The sequence below is a fragment of the Cryptomeria japonica genome, chromosome 2 (genome assembly GCF_030272615.1).
Source record: "Cryptomeria japonica chromosome 2, Sugi_1.0, whole genome shotgun sequence".
Classification (NCBI taxonomy): domain Eukaryota; kingdom Viridiplantae; phylum Streptophyta; class Pinopsida; order Cupressales; family Cupressaceae; genus Cryptomeria; species Cryptomeria japonica.
In genome coordinates this window covers 303,824,382-303,842,052 of record NC_081406.1, presented here as the reverse complement: position 1 = coordinate 303,842,052, position 17,671 = coordinate 303,824,382, and the positions used below count along the sequence as shown (strand labels likewise).

Here is a 17,671-nt window from a genome sequence, read left to right as displayed (position 1 = left end):
TTTCATCCTATATTGTTTGTATCTCTTGCTCTTGTATACAAGCTATATGTTTCCTTTACTAAAAAAATTCAATTGACAATGTAAATCTAAAGACATGTAGACCAGTTCTTCCTTCATTTGCATAAGAATAACATATCTATAGACTTTTAGCTTTGTTTAGTTTATGTAACTACACTCTTCTGTTTTGATCAAAGTTAGAGAGTCCACAACTGAAGAACTTTTCACCATACCCAAGGGGATTTGAACACAATACCTTAGATGTCCAAACTTCAACTTACCACTGTACCACACTTAATTCTAATTTTAGACATTCATAATGTAAAAATGAATTAATTTTGATTACATCTTTCAATTTATTTTTGTAAGCAGAAATATATTATATATGAATTTACTTATTTAAAAAAGTTAATAATAGCTTTCATCTGAACATTTATCCTGATGAAAAATGCATAACATTCTACATATTTTCAAAAGTACTGATTTATGATGCAAAACATATATAACAGGATTGTTGATGCTCGAAGTTTCTTAAAGAGAATAACGGTGTATAACAACACAATAGAGAGGAATTGCATGGTCCTCGTGAACATTGATTTGAGTTTGATCAGAATTACCAACAGAAGTACTTGCCATTCATTTGCAAGTTGCAGTGGACAACTTTCCAAAAATGATGCCACTGTTTCCAGTTTAATCAAACATGTTAAGGAAAAATGTCTCATTTCATTATGGCATTGCAATTACAGCTGAAGTACCTTAGCACATTTTAGAGTTCAAGGAAGCCACAATTCAACCTTCTGTGTTCTAAGAGTTTAAAAATTGACTATTTGAACTTGTCAGCATCAAGGCCCGTAATTTTTATCATCCTGTTTGATGACACACATTCATGTTAGTAAATCAAAAGTAATCAATGACTCTGCAGCAATTGATCTTCCTGGTATTGATCAGCGTAGAAACTTTAAAACATTTTGCTTTAAATGCTTTTTTCCATGTCTTTATAAATCTCACAAAGGTTTTCATTCTTAATTAAAAAGGCATTTCCCAAAAAAGAAGCCTTCTCTTAAAAGCAGAATGAAAAAGCACATACCTTTGTTATATCATGGATTCATGAGTAACCACATATAATGCTGATGTATTTACTCTTTCTTCTGCATTTCTTGCCTGGCCATAAGACAGCCAACGTTAATATGAGGGCAAACAAATTTGCTGGTCTAGATGCTATCATCTATGTGCATGTGGACATAGAACATGCATTAATCCACCTAATGTGCATCAGATCAAAATGGTTAAATTCATTACAAACTGCTATGTGCCATTGATATTCATTCTTCTGCTTCATTCATGTTTTACATCCAAAGAGTACCATCTTACTCATATAAACCCTCATTAATGCAAATAAAAAATGACACAATTCATGTCTTCTATTATCATTGAATAAACTTACTTCTTGTTCCCAGTCTGTACATGATGTCATCAGGAATAGTAAAACTGTTTGTGTAAATCCACCACAGGTAATTCCAAGCCAGAGTCCCTGAAATATCCATAAGAAATTGGCATAAGCAAAATATTAAAATGTTAAAGATTTCAAATTTGTAAACAACAGCATTTTGCCAGCAGCCTATACAGAGCCTTGTGTTTTCTCCACTTTGCTAAGAGCAAACTAAGTAGGAACATTTAAACAATTCTCTTCTACGTTTATTACTTTGGCAATTGCTTTATATGTTAAAAAACAGCCAAGTCAAGCTTGTGATAGAAAATAGTATGCATAGTCTACAACTATATGATTTATCTGTCAAAAATCTGACTCTGACATGTAAGATGATTATATAATTTATACCAAAGCTCTCATCAGTCTTAAGCATTGAAAACATAAATTTCACAGCTTTTTAAGTCAATTAAATGGAGAAAGGGTAACTGACCCTGCCACCAACATGTAGTACAAAGGCCAAAAGGACAGCCATAGGAATGCCGACAATGTAGAATGCCCCAAGATTAATATAAGCACCCAAATTTTGCCGCCCACATCCTCTAGCAACTCCTGGAATATTATTTTTTTAAAACCATTACTTCAACAGAAACTGTTTTTGCAGTATTTATTTATGCTATCTTCACTTCAAGATGAATACTTTTGTAGCTTCAAATATGATTGTAGAGGGTAAATGTGAACCTGAAAGAGAGCCTTGAATTCCATCCAAAAGGGAGGTGACTACTAGCAGTGGGATCATGCTTGCAACATAATCAATAACCTCCTTTTCATTGCTGTAAGCATAGCCGCAAACATTTCGTATAGAGAATAAAAGGCATCCCACCAGGACTGCCTCTGTGATTGACATAAATAACACTACATACACTGCTAAGCGGGCAGAACGTGAATGTCCAGCTCCTAATTCATTTGAAATTCGTGTACTGCCATGCAATAATGTTGGGATTAAGGTATCTCAATCTTAGAGTCTTACTATGTTTATTATTTAATTATTTAATGCACCCATTTTGGAAGTCCTAAAAATTAGGAGACTAGTGTCATAGGTTGCTATGTTGGGACTATGCCAATTTCTTTTATTCACTATGGTGATTACTAGTTTAGTGGAAGAGTCATGGTATTTATGGTGGAGTTCACTTTTGTCAAGTGGTGTGAGGTAGGTGTTGCCTATTGCAAGATAACCATTATTGGTGAGTCACGAGTTAGTGGTTTGGAAAGTTGCTATGTGCAACGTGTCATGGAAATGGCAACATGTTTTTGACACCAATTGCCTTCTAAGCGTATGAGTTGGTTTTGGTGTTTTCTTCTTGTGTTGAGCTCTATAAATATGTAGCTTCTTAGTGTATTTTGATGATAGGTTGGATATTTTCTAAGAAACTGTTTTGTGCCGAAATTTTCTCTAGAATTCTCTGTTGCTGTAAATACTCCTAAAGGGCATTGGCTCTGTAAATTGTATTGTAACTCTTGTTGCTGATAATACAATTGAGTTCTGGCTTTTGGAGTGTGGGTTTTTTGCCGAAAGAGTTTTCCCATGTAAATTTGGTGTTATGAGTTTACTTGTTTAAATCTAAATTTTGTATATGTTTATCTAATTTGTACTAGTTAAAGGGTTTGAAAGAAATTTTTGTGTTTACTCTCCTGTTAGATTTAGCATTTGGAAGTGTTATTCTACACTTTGCTTCCTTTCAATTAGTATCAAAGCCTAACCAACTTTGTTATTGCAATTGGCTAGAAGGGTTTTTTGTGCTGACCTAGATTTAGTGAGAGTTTTGCAAACGAAGATTTCATAACCTTGTTACAATTTTGAGATGGCAAGCACATCGAGTAAAATAGAGATGGAAAAGTTTAATGGTAGCAGTTTTGAGTTGTGGAAACTCAAAATGGAGGATATGCTTGTCGATAGAGATCTATGGGCTGCAATTTCTTCAAGGAAACCTCAAAATACAATGCAAGATGTATGTGATACAATGGATCGGAAAGCCAAGGATTTGATAAGACTTTGTTTGGCTAATTTTGTGCTCTTGAATGTCCATGAAGAGAAGATTACAGATGATCTTTGGAGGAAGCTTGGTGATATTTATGAGGGAAAATCCTTGGTCAATAAGTTAATCCTAAGAGAGAAGTTGTATTCTCTAAGGATGGAGGAAGGAGGATCCATTGCAAATCTCATGAATGTATTTAATATGTTGGTCGCCCAGCTAGGTTTTGTTGGTATCAAGATTGATGAACAAGAAAATGGTATGCTTCTATCATGTTCTTTGTCGAACTCGTGGGATCACCTTTGGATGGCCATTGGAAGCACAAAAATCACTTTCAAGATGGAGGATGTGGTTGCTTCATTGTTATCTAACGAGATGCAAAAGAATCTTTTGAGATGGTTAAGGAGGCCTTGGTTGCTTGTGGTAGAATGATGGAGAAAGGCAAGAAGGATAAATTTAAGTCTCCAGGGAGATCTAAGTCTCTTGGTAAAAAGTATAAGGTGAAATGTTGGAACTATAGAAAATCTGGTCATTGCCGAAAAGAGTGCAAGGAGAAGAAAAAGAAAGGTAAAAATGATTTTTTTGATTTTGACTTTGAAAATGCTCTCAAGTTTACAGTGTTCCATCAAGACGCATCCCCTGTAGGAGGATGTTTCCGAGAGTTGGGGACTTGGGGGACACATCCTCCACAATACCACCACTTTTGCCATCTCTATCAAGGGTGTCGTTGGGTCGCTTGCTATATGGCACATGCCATTATATACTGATTGCAACCTTTTAACTTTGTGAAAACTAGTTGGCCTTTCATGGGACACTCACAGAGATGTTATATTGCAAATTTTGCTTTGAAGATTTCAATTCATCTCTATTTTTTTATCAGTACCACCACCCCACCACCACTCTACCGCCGTCCTCTCACAGTCCCCAAATTTAGGCCCTTGGTCCCTCAGTCCCTGAAATCTTTCCTTGTGTCCCCCGGTCACCTCATCAAGAAACTGTATGGAACTATGTCATAAGATGAATTAGATACTTTTGTTGCAACCTTCGCAATGAATACATTGGAAGATGTGTGGTTGATAGATTTAGGTGTCTCTTTCCACATGACCTCTCACAAAGGTTGGTTTTCAAAGTATGAGGAGTTTGACAGTGGGATGGTTTATCTGGGTGATGACGCTCACCTGAAGGTTGTTGGTTATGAAAGAGTCGATCTGATTCTCTGGTGGTAGAGTGAAGGGAAATGATGGTGTTGTGCATATACTTAGTTTGGCATGGAACCTACATTCAATTAGCAAGCTGAGTGATGTGACTGTGCAGGTTGTTTTCTCAAGTGTTAGATGCAAGATGACAAGAGGTTCTATGGTGCTTGCTAAGGGTGTTTGGATTGGCACCTTGTATAAGTTGGATGCATGCACAGTTTAGTGCAATAGTGCTTCCGTGAAGTCCAGGAAAGTGGCTTTGGATTCTTCATCCTCACCATCAAATCAAGCAAAAAAGAAGACTATTGTTCCTACATCTAATGATCATGCTTTCTGAGTATCTAAGGGTGCAAATGCTTTTGGAGATGAAGCTCCCAATTGAGAAGACAATGTTATGGCACCAAAGACTTGGCCATATTGATAAGAGGGGTCTTAGAGCCCTAAAAAATAAGAGCCTTGTTGAAGGCCTTGATGATTGAAATCTCGAGTTCGACTTTTGTGAACATTGCGTTTATGGTAAACAACGTCATGTTTCTTTTTATTCTAGTTCTCAGAAGTCTTTTGGAGTTTTTGATTATATTCATTCAAATGTGTTTGGTCCTGTTAATGTTCCTTTGATATCGAGATTTGTCTATTTGTCTCTTTCATAGATGACTATAATAGAAGGAGATTTGTGTATTTCCTCAAAAGTAAATATGAAGTTTTTAGTCAATTTAAGAAATTCAAATCCTTGATTGAAAACTAGACTGGTAGGAAAAATTAAGTGTTTGGGGACTGACAATGGTAGTGAGTTTTGTTCAACAAAATTCGACAAGTTCTCTAAGGACCATGGGATTGAGAGACAAAAGACCACTCCATACACCCCACAACAAATTGAAGTTGCAGATATGATGAACAAAATGTTGATGGAGAGGGCTAGGAGTATGTTGAAGGGTGTTGACCTTATAAAGAATCTCCTACTTAGGTGCTTGTTGAGAAGACACCCATGGAGGCGTGGTCTGGTAAGAAGCCCTCAATGAGACATCTTAGAGTCTTTGGTTTGAGGCATACGCACATGGGCCGAGCGAGAAGATCAAAATCGGAGAAAAAGACATTTAAATGTATCTTCATCAGCTATGGTTTTGGTGTGAAAGGTTACAAGCCTCGAGATTCAGTTGCAGAGAAGGTGCTCTATAGTAGAAGTATGATCTTTCATGAGTTGAAACCTTCCACTATTGATTTGCAGCCAAAGAAAGAAGAAAAACAAAAAAAAGGAGGTAGTTCGGGTATCACGTACTCTGATGAAAGATGAACTACGCACTCCTATTGGACTTGATGATGAGGAGAGCTCAAGCAACTCTAAAAAATATGAAGAAGAGAAAGAACGTTGACCTCAGCAATTGAGGAGGTCTACTCATGATATGTAGCAACCTGAAAGATATGATTATTCACCAGAAAGGTTTGGATATTCTTTATTGGATTTTAGTTGCATATTTGCTTTGATTGCTAACACTAATGAGCCTAAGACTGTTAGAGAGGTTATGGGTATGCATGATGCAGATTCCTGGATGGACGCCATGAATGAGGAGATGGTCGTATTGAAGAAGAATGCTACATGGGATCCGATACCTTTGCTTCAAGGACATAAACCTATTGGATGTAAATGGATGTCAAGAAGAAACTAGGTCCAAATGGTAGTGTTGAGAAGCATAAAGAATGGTTGGTTGTGAAGGGGTATTTGCAGGTAGAGGGAATTGATTATTGTGAAATATTCTCTCTTGTACTTAAGCTTATGACCTAGAAGTCGAACAAATGGATGTGAAGACAACATTCCTTTACAATGATTTGGAGGAGGAAATTTACATGTCACAGCCAAAGTATTTCGTGAAAAAAGGTAAAGATATTTGTAAGTTGAAAAACTCTTTGTATAGTTTGAAACAGTTTCCTAGAATGTGGTATCAAAAGCTTACATCTATGTGTTGTCTTTAAGATTTTTGAGATCAAAATTTGACCATTGTGTGTATTATAAATCTGAAAAATGGTCACATTCTCATCATAGTCCTATATGTGGATGATATGTTGTTTATTGGGAATGGTAAAAGAATGATTTCAAATTTAAAGTTTCAATTAGCAATACAGTTTGAGATGAAAGATTTTGGTGCAGTGAGATATATTCTTGGGATTGAGATTATCAAAGATGGAGCTAGCATAAAGCTTTGGATGAGCCAGAGTAAGTATGTTAACTCTGTGTTGGAGAGATTTGGCATGATAGCTTGCAGATAGTTAGTTGTTCCAGTGTTATAGGGGATGAAGCTTTTTTGTGGAGGATTGTCCAAAGTCTCCTACTAAGATGGAGGACATGTCTAGAGTACCTTTTGCGAGTGTTGTTGGCAGCTTGATGTATGCTATGGTCTACACTAGGCCAAACATTGCCAAAACAGTGGGAATCTTTAATCAGTTTATGGCTGATCCTGGTAGGGAGCATTGGGATGTGGTTAAGAGAGTGTTCAGGTACTTGAGGGGTACTTCCAAGTATTCCTTGTATTTTCATGATTATCCTACTAGACCTCGACATTCAATTTGCATTCGTGGATATGTGGATTTAGATTGGGCAGATGAGATTGATAGTAGAAAATCCACCAATGCATATATTTTCACAATGTTTGGTGGTGCTATTAGTTGAATGAATAAGCGGCAAGCTATAGTCACTTTGTCTAGTATAAAATAAGAGTACATGGCAACTAATTATGCTTACAAGGAAGCCATTTGGCTTAAGAGATTGTAATTTGATATTGGTTTGATGTAGGACAAATTATTGTCCGCTGTGATAGCCGAAGTGCTATTTGTTTAGTGAAGGCCTACTTTCCATGCTAGAACAAAGCACATTGATGTGCAGTTTCACTTTGTTCATGATATGGTGGAAGATGGAAATGTGAAGATTGAAAAACTTGATGCTTTGGCTAATGTTGCAGATGCATTGACGAAGCTAGTGAGCATTGAGAAGTTCAGATGGTGTGCCAATTCTATGGACCTTGGGGCCTTGAGTAGATGAGGGAGATTGACTCTTGACAGGTCTTCGACAAGTGGGAGAATGTTGGGATTAAGGTGTCTCAACCTTAGAGCCCTAATATGTTTATTATTTAATTATTTTTTGCACCCACTTTGCAAGCCCTAAAAATTAGGGGACTAGTGTCATAGGTTACCATGTTCGGACTATGGCATTTTCTTTTATTTATTATGATGATTATTAGTTCAGTGGAAGAGTCATGGTATTTATGGTGGAGCTTTCGACAAGTGGTATGAGGTAGGTGTTGCATATGGCAAAATAACCATTACGGGTGAGTCATGCGTTAGTGGCTTGGAAAGTTGCTATGTGCAATGTGTCATGGAAAGGGCAACTTGGTTTTGACACCACTTACCTTCTAAGCGTATGAATTGGTCTTGGAAACCATGGGCACTTTCCACTTGTGTTGAGATCTATAAATATGTCACTTCTTAGCATATTTTGATGATAGGTTGGATATTTTCTAAGAAGTTTTGTGCCAGTCTCTAGAATTCTCTGTTGCTGTGATTACTCCTGAAGAGCATTGGCTCTATACATTGTATTGTAACTCTTGTTGATGATAATACAGTTGAGCTCTGGTTTTTGGAGTGTGGGTTTTTTCCTAAAAGGTTTTTCCACGTAAATTTGGTGTTTTGAGTTTATTTGTTTAAACCTGAATTTTGTATGTGTTTACCTAATTTATAACAATTAAAGGGTTTGAAAGAAATTTTTGCATTCACTCTTCTCTTAGATTTAGCATTTGGAAGTGTTATTCCACACTTTGCTTCCTTTCAAATATTACAAATTTTTTTTATTGAAAACAATTTGCATTAAATCTTTGATAATCTAGTATCCTAGTTTTTTTTCCTTGAATAGGTTAAACAACAGAACAAATAGAAATTTATTAGTCAGCTGTAAAATGTACTAACCTTACAGCAGCACCAAAACCAAATGGAATTGTATATGCTAGAGCAGAAGTGTTAAGGCTGCAAAATAGCAACACTAGCTCAGTTAAAAAGAAAGTAAATGCAATAAAATTCATTCAATTAAAAAACTCACATGATTGAAAGAACTGATGTCTCAAGCTTTGGATTGGGCAACAGGCCAGACAAGAGAACCAGCGTTTCATAGGACCAATACTCCAAGCTGTTCACAGCCATAGAATAAGGAACTGACAATATAAGTTTCGAAAACCATTCTGGTATAATCTGCCATGCATTATAGTATAATGAACAAAACTTGATCTGGCCTATTTGTCAAATTGTTCTTCACATGTGAAATTTGAATTTTCCGAAGGATTAAACTTAAAAGTATGTTAATGACAAAAATGCTCTGACACATTCATGGATAACTTGGACCAGATCTTGCAGCTAGGTTATTAAATTAGTATACCAGATCATCAGTGAAGATGGAATGGCAAGCTTGAGAAAATCTTTAATATCATGAAAAGCCTCCCTCGTAAAGGATGTCCATGTCCTCTTGCATGCAGGCGAAAAATTTATATATAGTAAAAGAAGTGCCACATTGACCCAGTTGGAAATGCTACTTGCCAAGGCAGCCCCTTTATTACCTAATCCAGTTTTAAATACCAGAGCCCAGCAGATGGGAACATGGAAACACAAAGTAATTGCAGAGCATAGCATCATAGGAAAGACAATGCTTTGTGACTGGAGAAATTTTTGAAGGGGTTGAAGAACTGCATAAGCAAACAGGCTGGGTATCAGCCATCTGGCAAATTTTCCTGCTTCAAAGGATATTAGAGGGTCCTGCCCAAATGCAATTAGAATGTTGCCCATGTAAGCCCACATCACAGCAATCGGTATGCTCACACAAAACAGAGCAAAAATTGCTCTCTGCACTTGAATCCCAAGCAGATGGTATTTCTTTGCTCCGTATGCCTGACCACATAGTGTTTCCAATGCACTTCCCATTCCCGTCTGTGCAAAATGAAGAGAAAAATAGGTCTTCTAAGCAAGACTGCATTCATGACTTATAATTTTCTAAACAGAGTTAAATCTTTACTTTTCTGAATAGTGATGCTTACAATTGACTTAACAACTCTCAAAAAAGAAGTGAACCATAGTAAGTCTTGAGATTATCTTTAGGGCCAATTCAAAATGCAGACCGAATCAGTCAAAAAAATTATTAGATTTCTGCACAAAACTTTTCAAGAACTCATTAACGAAAAAGTTGACTATTGTTTAGTTCACGGAAAACAAGATAAAAATAAGTTCAGATTTATTTATTTCGCTTTATAGCATTATATTATATACATTGGAGACATATTACCAACCTGTGAATAACTTCTATTCTGAAACCCAGTGAACATATAATAGATCAAATTGATTTTTGTTTCACTGGACTTTAGAGCTGTAGTGCAAAGGTGCGATACAGGATCAAATCAAAACTAGTAAAGATATTTCTATCTACCGAGCAACCCTAATTTTATAAAAGGTTAATATAGTCAATCATTTAGGAGATATTAATAAATTTCTTAGAACATGCAGCGCAAACTATTGAATAGGATGTGCATTTAGCACCTAAGTGCAGAGCCTGACTACAAGAACATCAAAATCCTACCATATGATTTGGGTCTGTATTTGGGCTCTAATCAAATATTTTTCAAGCACATAAGGTTTCAAACAGTGTATCATTATCAAAAGAATATTTTGGCTATAAGTGCTTATTCAACATTGAGTCATTTGCAATAATCCATCTCTGATAAGTAATTTAAATGCATGGAATTTCCACAGTTCATGAGAAATCAACTTATTGGCTTCTGGATTTGACCTTTTTTCATCAAAAAATTATTACATAGTCAAATTCATAAACCATTAATTTGTTTCTCTCACAAATTTAACTGAATTTCAAATGGTCCACTTGAAATCATAGCATTACTTGTCATCCAAGACTCAAACCCAATAACAAGTATTTCCGAAGAAGTTGGTAACCCATTTTTCCCAAATCCATTTAACTAGCAATCCCATTTCAAAACGTCCTTACGATTATTGTTCCCCATGATGCTTCAGCAGTTCATCATTATGAAATATGTAGTTGTACGACCAAAAAACTAACAAATATGGGCTGCACGGATGGCTTATCTACAAAATAGAGCAGTTTGATGTCTTTTGATTTTAGGCTTTACTATGGCCAGTTATCAGTTCAAACTTCAAAATCGATGGACTGGTGCTTGTTAGGAGTTAGGACTCGGTGCAACTAAGTGTATAAGGACAACAGTCAACAGGAAACGAAAGGGGTCCAGATTATCGGATAATGGCTAATTTTTCAACTTTTCTAAATCTTTTTTATTTTGGGGACTTCAACAAGGAAAGAAATCTCAGAAAAGTATGCAAACTGTAAACTCTTACAATAAAAGCAAAGTAAGGCTTTTAATTATACCAGCACAGAGAAGCCAGAGACACTTGCAAAGGAAGTAGCAATAGATGCACTAGAGAGCGCAAGCTCCCCTACATGCCCTACCACCATAACAGATATCACCTGCAAGCTGTACTGTAACAAACTCACTAATACCATAGGTCCTGCTATCCAGCATTGTTTCTTTACTTCCTCCCATACTAGAGCTCCGTTGCACTTCACTTTATCCTGCTTATCCCCAAATACAACTCTGTCCTCCTTGGTGAGAAGTGGATCTAAAATATCTTTCTCATGTTCATCGCTATGAATTGAATCACCTCTCTCCATGGTTGGTCAAATAGAAGATTTGCATTCAACCAACTTATAAGCCGGACTGTATGTTTGTAGAAGAGTGATGAAAACGCACACACAAATTTAATCTTAAAGTTCACGCAGTTTTAAAATTATGTATTTCCTGTGGTGTTAAAGGTATCAATCTCTGAGTTAATTGCCCTGCAGAGCCATTTCTATGCCATGCAATTCAATTTCCCACAGTGGGCCTTATAAATTCTCTGATCACAAGAAATACATGGAAAGAGAGCTAGGCGCATATTATACACTAAAATACCCCAGTTCGATAAAAACAAACAAAACATCAATCAGTAACAGAAAATATACTGTTTGAATATTAAAACATCAATATTTTTTTAAATTAATAAATCATATGATGAATTTTTAAAAAATTTAAAATTTTCATTATCTATATTATTGATACATCAAAGTCTATGAAAATCGGTATCAAATATATAAAAATTTATGATTTATTGCATATTTTATATGATACAAAATATAATGTTAATTCATTGCAAATAAAATATATTTTATTTTTTTATAATAAATATAGAGATTAAACTTACAAAAAGTACAGCTTCAGCAATAACGTGAGGTCATGCCTCAAAACCAACAATCCTAACCTACATAGATCTGATCAATGACTACTTACAGTTCTGCATGCCCATTATAAACAACAAAATCCTATACATAGCCTATTTTATGATGTGTCTAAGCAAAAAGAGTATTCATAGATAAGTTCATGTTTGAACAAAAAGAACCAAACAACATCTCAACACTCATGAAGATGATCCTGATAGGGCTCCATCCAAGTTGTCAACCCCAAAGGGCCTTCCATCCAAATTGTCTTCCTTCCCTCATGCAGCTAAGTCAACATCTGGATCTGTTCCCTTGTTGGGTTTCTGGCTTTCTGAATCTTAGCACTAAGATTCTCCATTGCAGTGGCAAAAGAGGTGTGGTCTCCTGTAATCTGCCTCCATTCAAATCCATTCTCCAACTCATATATGAACATAGTAGCATGATCATCTTTGAGAAACCGCATAAAATTGTTCTTCTATATCCTCATAGTTACAAAGACCTACAAAATAATGTAATGAAGAGTGAGTCCACGAAATGACTCAGTAAGGGCCCTAGCTTTACCTTGGAATTTATCTTCATTTCTAATTTTCCAAATGTACCATAAGATATTAGTAGAAAGAATATGCCAAAATAGATTAGTATCTTTTTTCAAACCATGGATGCAACTAGTAAGAACTTCCATAATATTAACCTGGTTAGGAATAGAAATACCAAACATCAACCAGATTTGTTTAGCAATAATGAACTCAAAGGAGATGTGTCTAACAGATTCAGGCACTCTACATATATTGCACATATCAATATTGGATTGATCTTTCCTGAAAGAAACCCTGTTAATTAACATCAACCATTTAAAACATTTTTTCTTAGGAACAATAGGATTGTTCCATAATCCCGTGAATACTTTATGCCACTGCTTTAAAGATAAATCTGCATACCACAAAGTATTAGCATGATTGATAATAGACTCATCATAAGAGAGAGTATTATAAACAATGATAGACTTAACATTAGAAATACGGATATCATTATTCCATTTATAAGCAGTAAATATGTTATTATCCACATTAAAAAAAATTAGGCAACTGAAGAACAACACAAGCATTTTTAACCATATTGTATGTTCTTTTTTGGGAAGCCGGAAGATTATACTTAGCACTAAGTGCTTCCCAACTCATAAGCATATCACTATCAATAATGTCTTTAAAGTACAAATACCTTTGTTAGCCCATGCTCTGGCAAAACAACCTTGTGTAAGCGCAAGATGTTTGGAGGAGTGGAAAAGGTTCCACCAAGTAGAACTCTCTCCATGAATGTGATCATTGTTGTTGGCCAATCCGAAGGGTCCTCTCTCCACCCAAGCAAGGTCAATTTAGTTTGAAAGATTTTGGCCCCTAAGATCTCACCTAGGAACTTGATTTTACTTTCAAGGGCTTCCATGTTCTGCTTGGTGAGTTCTACAAATAATGCAATATCATCTGCAAACTCAATATTAACCAAATTTGATCCATCAAGAAGCACAACACCTCCGAATTTAGGGGAAATGGTGCAATCTATCAATATGTAGTACAATGCATCAGAGGCAATGACAAACAATGTCGAGGCAAGGGGGCATCCTTGCCTGATGGGCAGAGATTACTTTAGTGGCGAATATTCACCAATGACGAATTTTTCACGTCGGCGACCTGGGAAATGGTGAATATTTTGTACCAATTGGGGGTGGCCATGTCGCCAAAACATTATCAATTTTCGTCAAAGTCACGACCTGATCGCCATATGTTTTAGGCAATTAAATGTTTCTATGTGATGATTTCGCCAATACAATATATGGTGGACACACGATAAATTTAATTTTTTCGCCTACACTCTCCGAGGTTACCTTAATAGATGACCTTGATTCGCCTATAGGCATGTGAAGATTTGTTAGCCAGGGGGACCCAATTCGCTCGACATCTTGCTGACGCGTGTCTCCATTCACCCCAACTTTCGCCAAATATATTGTATTCGCCAATTATTTGGACGACCTATAATCGCCTCGAAAATTACATAAGTTGTATTTGGACGACCTATAATCGCCTTGAAAATTACACAAGTTGTGTTATAGTTACGCATGATTCACCAAATATTTGTATACCATATAAAATTCCCGCGGAATTCGCCATATAAGGATTGGTATAAATACATGCAAAGATCAGATCTATCTCAACACAATCTGGTGGGTTCTAGGCTCTGAATTATGATCAATAGCAAAGTTTCAGAACAAGGAAAATCATTGTTGTTGACTGCATTGGCGACTGCTAGTGACCTAAAGCCTAAAGGTGAGCGATCATATTTTTGAAGTGGTATATTATACATTATAGTCTATTATTGCTTCTTCAACAAATTGATATTTTTTTGGTAGCCTTTATTTCGTTGGAGATGTCGAACAGGAAGAGGGGTAGGAAACCTGAATGCGGGGAAGGCCAGGAGAGGCCAACAAAAAGCAGAACGTTGTCTTTGTAGTTTGGCATTGGAAAAGATTGTGGTGAAAATCAGGAAGGTACATCATCACAAGTACAAGTACAAGTACAAAATTCACCACCTACACCGCATGTTGAAGACAACGACGAACTTGATATCTCAGATCAACATGATCTTGAAGAAGATTATCTGGTAGATACCCAAGTTAGCCAGAATGATATAATCGACTTAGGTGATAATGCCATTGATGATAATGCACGGAAGGGGAAAAGAAAAGCCATATCAAAAAAGGGTGAACCACAATCAAAAAAGGATTGGGAGTGGGATATGTCAGTGAGGAATTTTCAAATTAATTGGGCATCAAAATATTCATTCATTGAACCAATGGAGAATCCAATTGAAGGCGAGCCTCCAATAGAATGCAGGTGTAAGATTTGCACTTGGAAACATAACAAGGAAATTAGGTTGCAGCTAAAATTTGACACCATAGAAAAGCATATGGGTAAAGTTTATGAAAAACAAATGATAGATGGGATTGAAAAATCAGTGATAAGATAGAAAACAAAGGAGAAATGTAAGCATGTGAGGAATACCGAAAAGTATTATTTTCATGAGAAAATATAGACGAAGCCTGTTGAAGTTAAAGGTTCTATTAAAGCTATTTTTGGAAAAGCAGTGCAAATAGAACAACTGGGAAAAGTTGTTCAATTAAGCGTTGTTTTTTATATTTTGAGCAGAGGGCGTGCTATGACAGATTTCCCATCAATTGGTGGTTTATTACACTTTTTGAAAGTTCCTAACTATCCTAATAGACACTGGTCAGTAAACAGTGGATGGGAATGGGCAAGTTGCCTTGTTGAGGTTGAAAAAGATGTAAAGGAAAAAATAAGAGAGTCAAACTTTATTGTATTTTCTTTAGACGAAGTTATGGCAATAGACAATACTTCATGGGTATGCATGCATGTTTATACTATAGAGAATCATACCCACCAACCTCATCTACTATCTGTTGCTAAAATGAAGGAGAGTGTGACAGCAAAAAATTTATTTCAACTAGAAAAGAGAAGTTTAATTGAATATGAAGGTATGGATGACATGACGGTAGCCAAAAAATTGGTTTGTGTTGGAGTAGATGGAGCTTCAGTAATGCAAGGTCACATGAACGGTCTTTTTATAAAGATTGAAACTTCATTTGCACCGTACATTACTGCAATTCACTACATGACTCACAAAATGAATCTAGCTTTTGGAATTGTGAGCAAGTTTGCTTCGGTTAAAAAAATTGAAATTTTAATTAGAGAGCTCTACTCACACTTTTGTCGAAGTCCCAAGCGATTTATGGAATTTCAACACTTTGTTGATGGAATAACTGATGGGAACAAGCTTCTCAAGGATAATGATACTAGATGGATCTCTTTGGATGGTCCAGGCATCGAGTGTTTTCAAAATATCCATCCTTGATTGGACTATTTCACACAACTCGCGATGAATCAAATCAACCAAAATTTCGTGAACTTCTTCATAGGTTAAGTAATTTAGAGACACTCTTAACTTTAGCAGCTCTTCTGCCCATGCTAGAGGAAATGAGGAATATTATGAAGGCTTCCCAAAAAAGATCTTTGTATATTGCAGAATATGTTACGCTCTGTAAGATGACATGCATGATCCTCGACAATCTCTATCGAAATCAACCAACACTATCTGATGAAAAAATTGTTAAGTGGCGGACACTCACAGATTTGAACAATCCCGATAACTTTTTACAAATCGGTGCAGATGGGGAGGTATGTGCCAATGTATAGGGAGTTGAGATACCAATGCACTTCTATGCCACGGTTGACCTTGAGGAACCAGGAAAGTGCCCCAAGAAGCAACTAGCAAGAGTTGCAAGGGAAGATTTCGACAAGATTGTTGAGACTGTAACTACTTCTGTGAAGAAAATTGCATATGATCTTTCTTCACAAATTAGAATCAGATTCCCTCCTGACAACTTTCTCGAAGCCATGTCTATTGTGTTTCCTCATTATTGGAGCCTCAACATTGCATCTGATTTTTGAAGTAAGCTACTGATTTTGATAAAACAATTTTGCACATCCAGAGAATTGAATGGAGTAACTATAAATGGAATATTAGATGAAACTCATCTTCAATAGCAATCATCTCATTTTGCATACACTATGAGAGAACAATATTGCAAAATGGAGAATCCCCGCGAAGAGGGATCAGTAACAAGGCTTTGGAAAACTATAGCTGAGAACCAAGCATTGTGTGATTCAATGCCAGAATATCTGAAGCTTGCCGATTTATGTCTTACCATGATATTGGGTTCGATGGAAGATGAGAGAGTTTTCAGTGCTTTGGGGTTCCTAAAATCAAAGCTAAGGAACAAACTAGATAAAAATTTGGAAAATTGCTTAAGGCTCTATACATCTAGGTATGATGTCCACACTTTTCCTTACGATAGGGCACTACAAATCTGGAGGTCCAAATGTGAAAGAAGAGGTTTGGGCAACACTTCAAACCAAAGTGTCAGTGGGACTATTGCCCCATGTACTGGACCTACTGTTAGCATTGAGATACAGTTCGGCAAAGGTGTGCAAACTCAGAGTGAAGAAACTCAAAGCACAAACAAGAATCAAGAAAGCTCTGAATTTGATGAGGATGAATGGCAACTACAAGAGATTGGTATTTATTAATCTTATTACTGTATCTCATCATTCATATTACAAAAGCACATTCTTTTTTGCAATTAGAATTTAATATTGATTTGTAATTGTATTTTTCAACTTTTTATTTCTAGATTTAAAATAGCATAATAAAAAAAAAACCATAATGTGTTTATTGATATAGAGATGTTTATTGTTTATTTATACATGTTTGAGTCTCAAATCTGCGTGATACAATTAGAACCATATGATACAATTCATCCAATAGTAATACACATGTTGAGAACTTAGATTTTCATTAATTCTTTCAAAATATAGCCATATGATACAATTCATTCACTAGTAATACACCAATCTGTGTGATTCTCCATGCAAATTGCAAAAGTGAATACAAAGTTTCAGAACCCTTTGTAAATGACCTTGAATTCCCTTTTATAGAAACAAGAGAGGAACAATAGCTCTTGTGTGATTCTCCAATGTCCATGCAAAAGTGAATACAAAGTTTCAGAACCCTTTGCAAAATTGCAAATGACCCTGAAATCCCTTTTATAGAAATAAGGGAGCAACAACAGCTTCAAGTCGAATTG

The 17,671-nt window shown here is 36.0% G+C and overlaps 1 protein-coding gene across 1 annotated transcript; it reads right to left on the bottom strand.

The window, feature by feature from the left end:
- Nucleotides 1–513: 513 nt before the first annotated feature.
- Nucleotides 514–11,673, bottom strand: LOC131075378 (protein DETOXIFICATION 16). The gene is made up of 9 exons (XM_058012215.2): nt 11,074–11,673; nt 9,067–9,611; nt 8,734–8,820; nt 8,604–8,660; nt 2,165–2,403; nt 1,917–2,035; nt 1,442–1,528; nt 1,085–1,158; nt 514–863 (listed from the first exon to the last, which is right to left on the bottom strand). Exons 1-8 carry the CDS (start codon nt 11,374–11,376, stop codon nt 1,090–1,092), a joined length of 1,506 nt encoding a protein of 501 aa, XP_057868198.2. The 5' UTR covers nt 11,377–11,673; the 3' UTR covers nt 514–863; nt 1,085–1,089.
- Nucleotides 11,674–17,671: the final 5,998 nt, after the last annotated feature.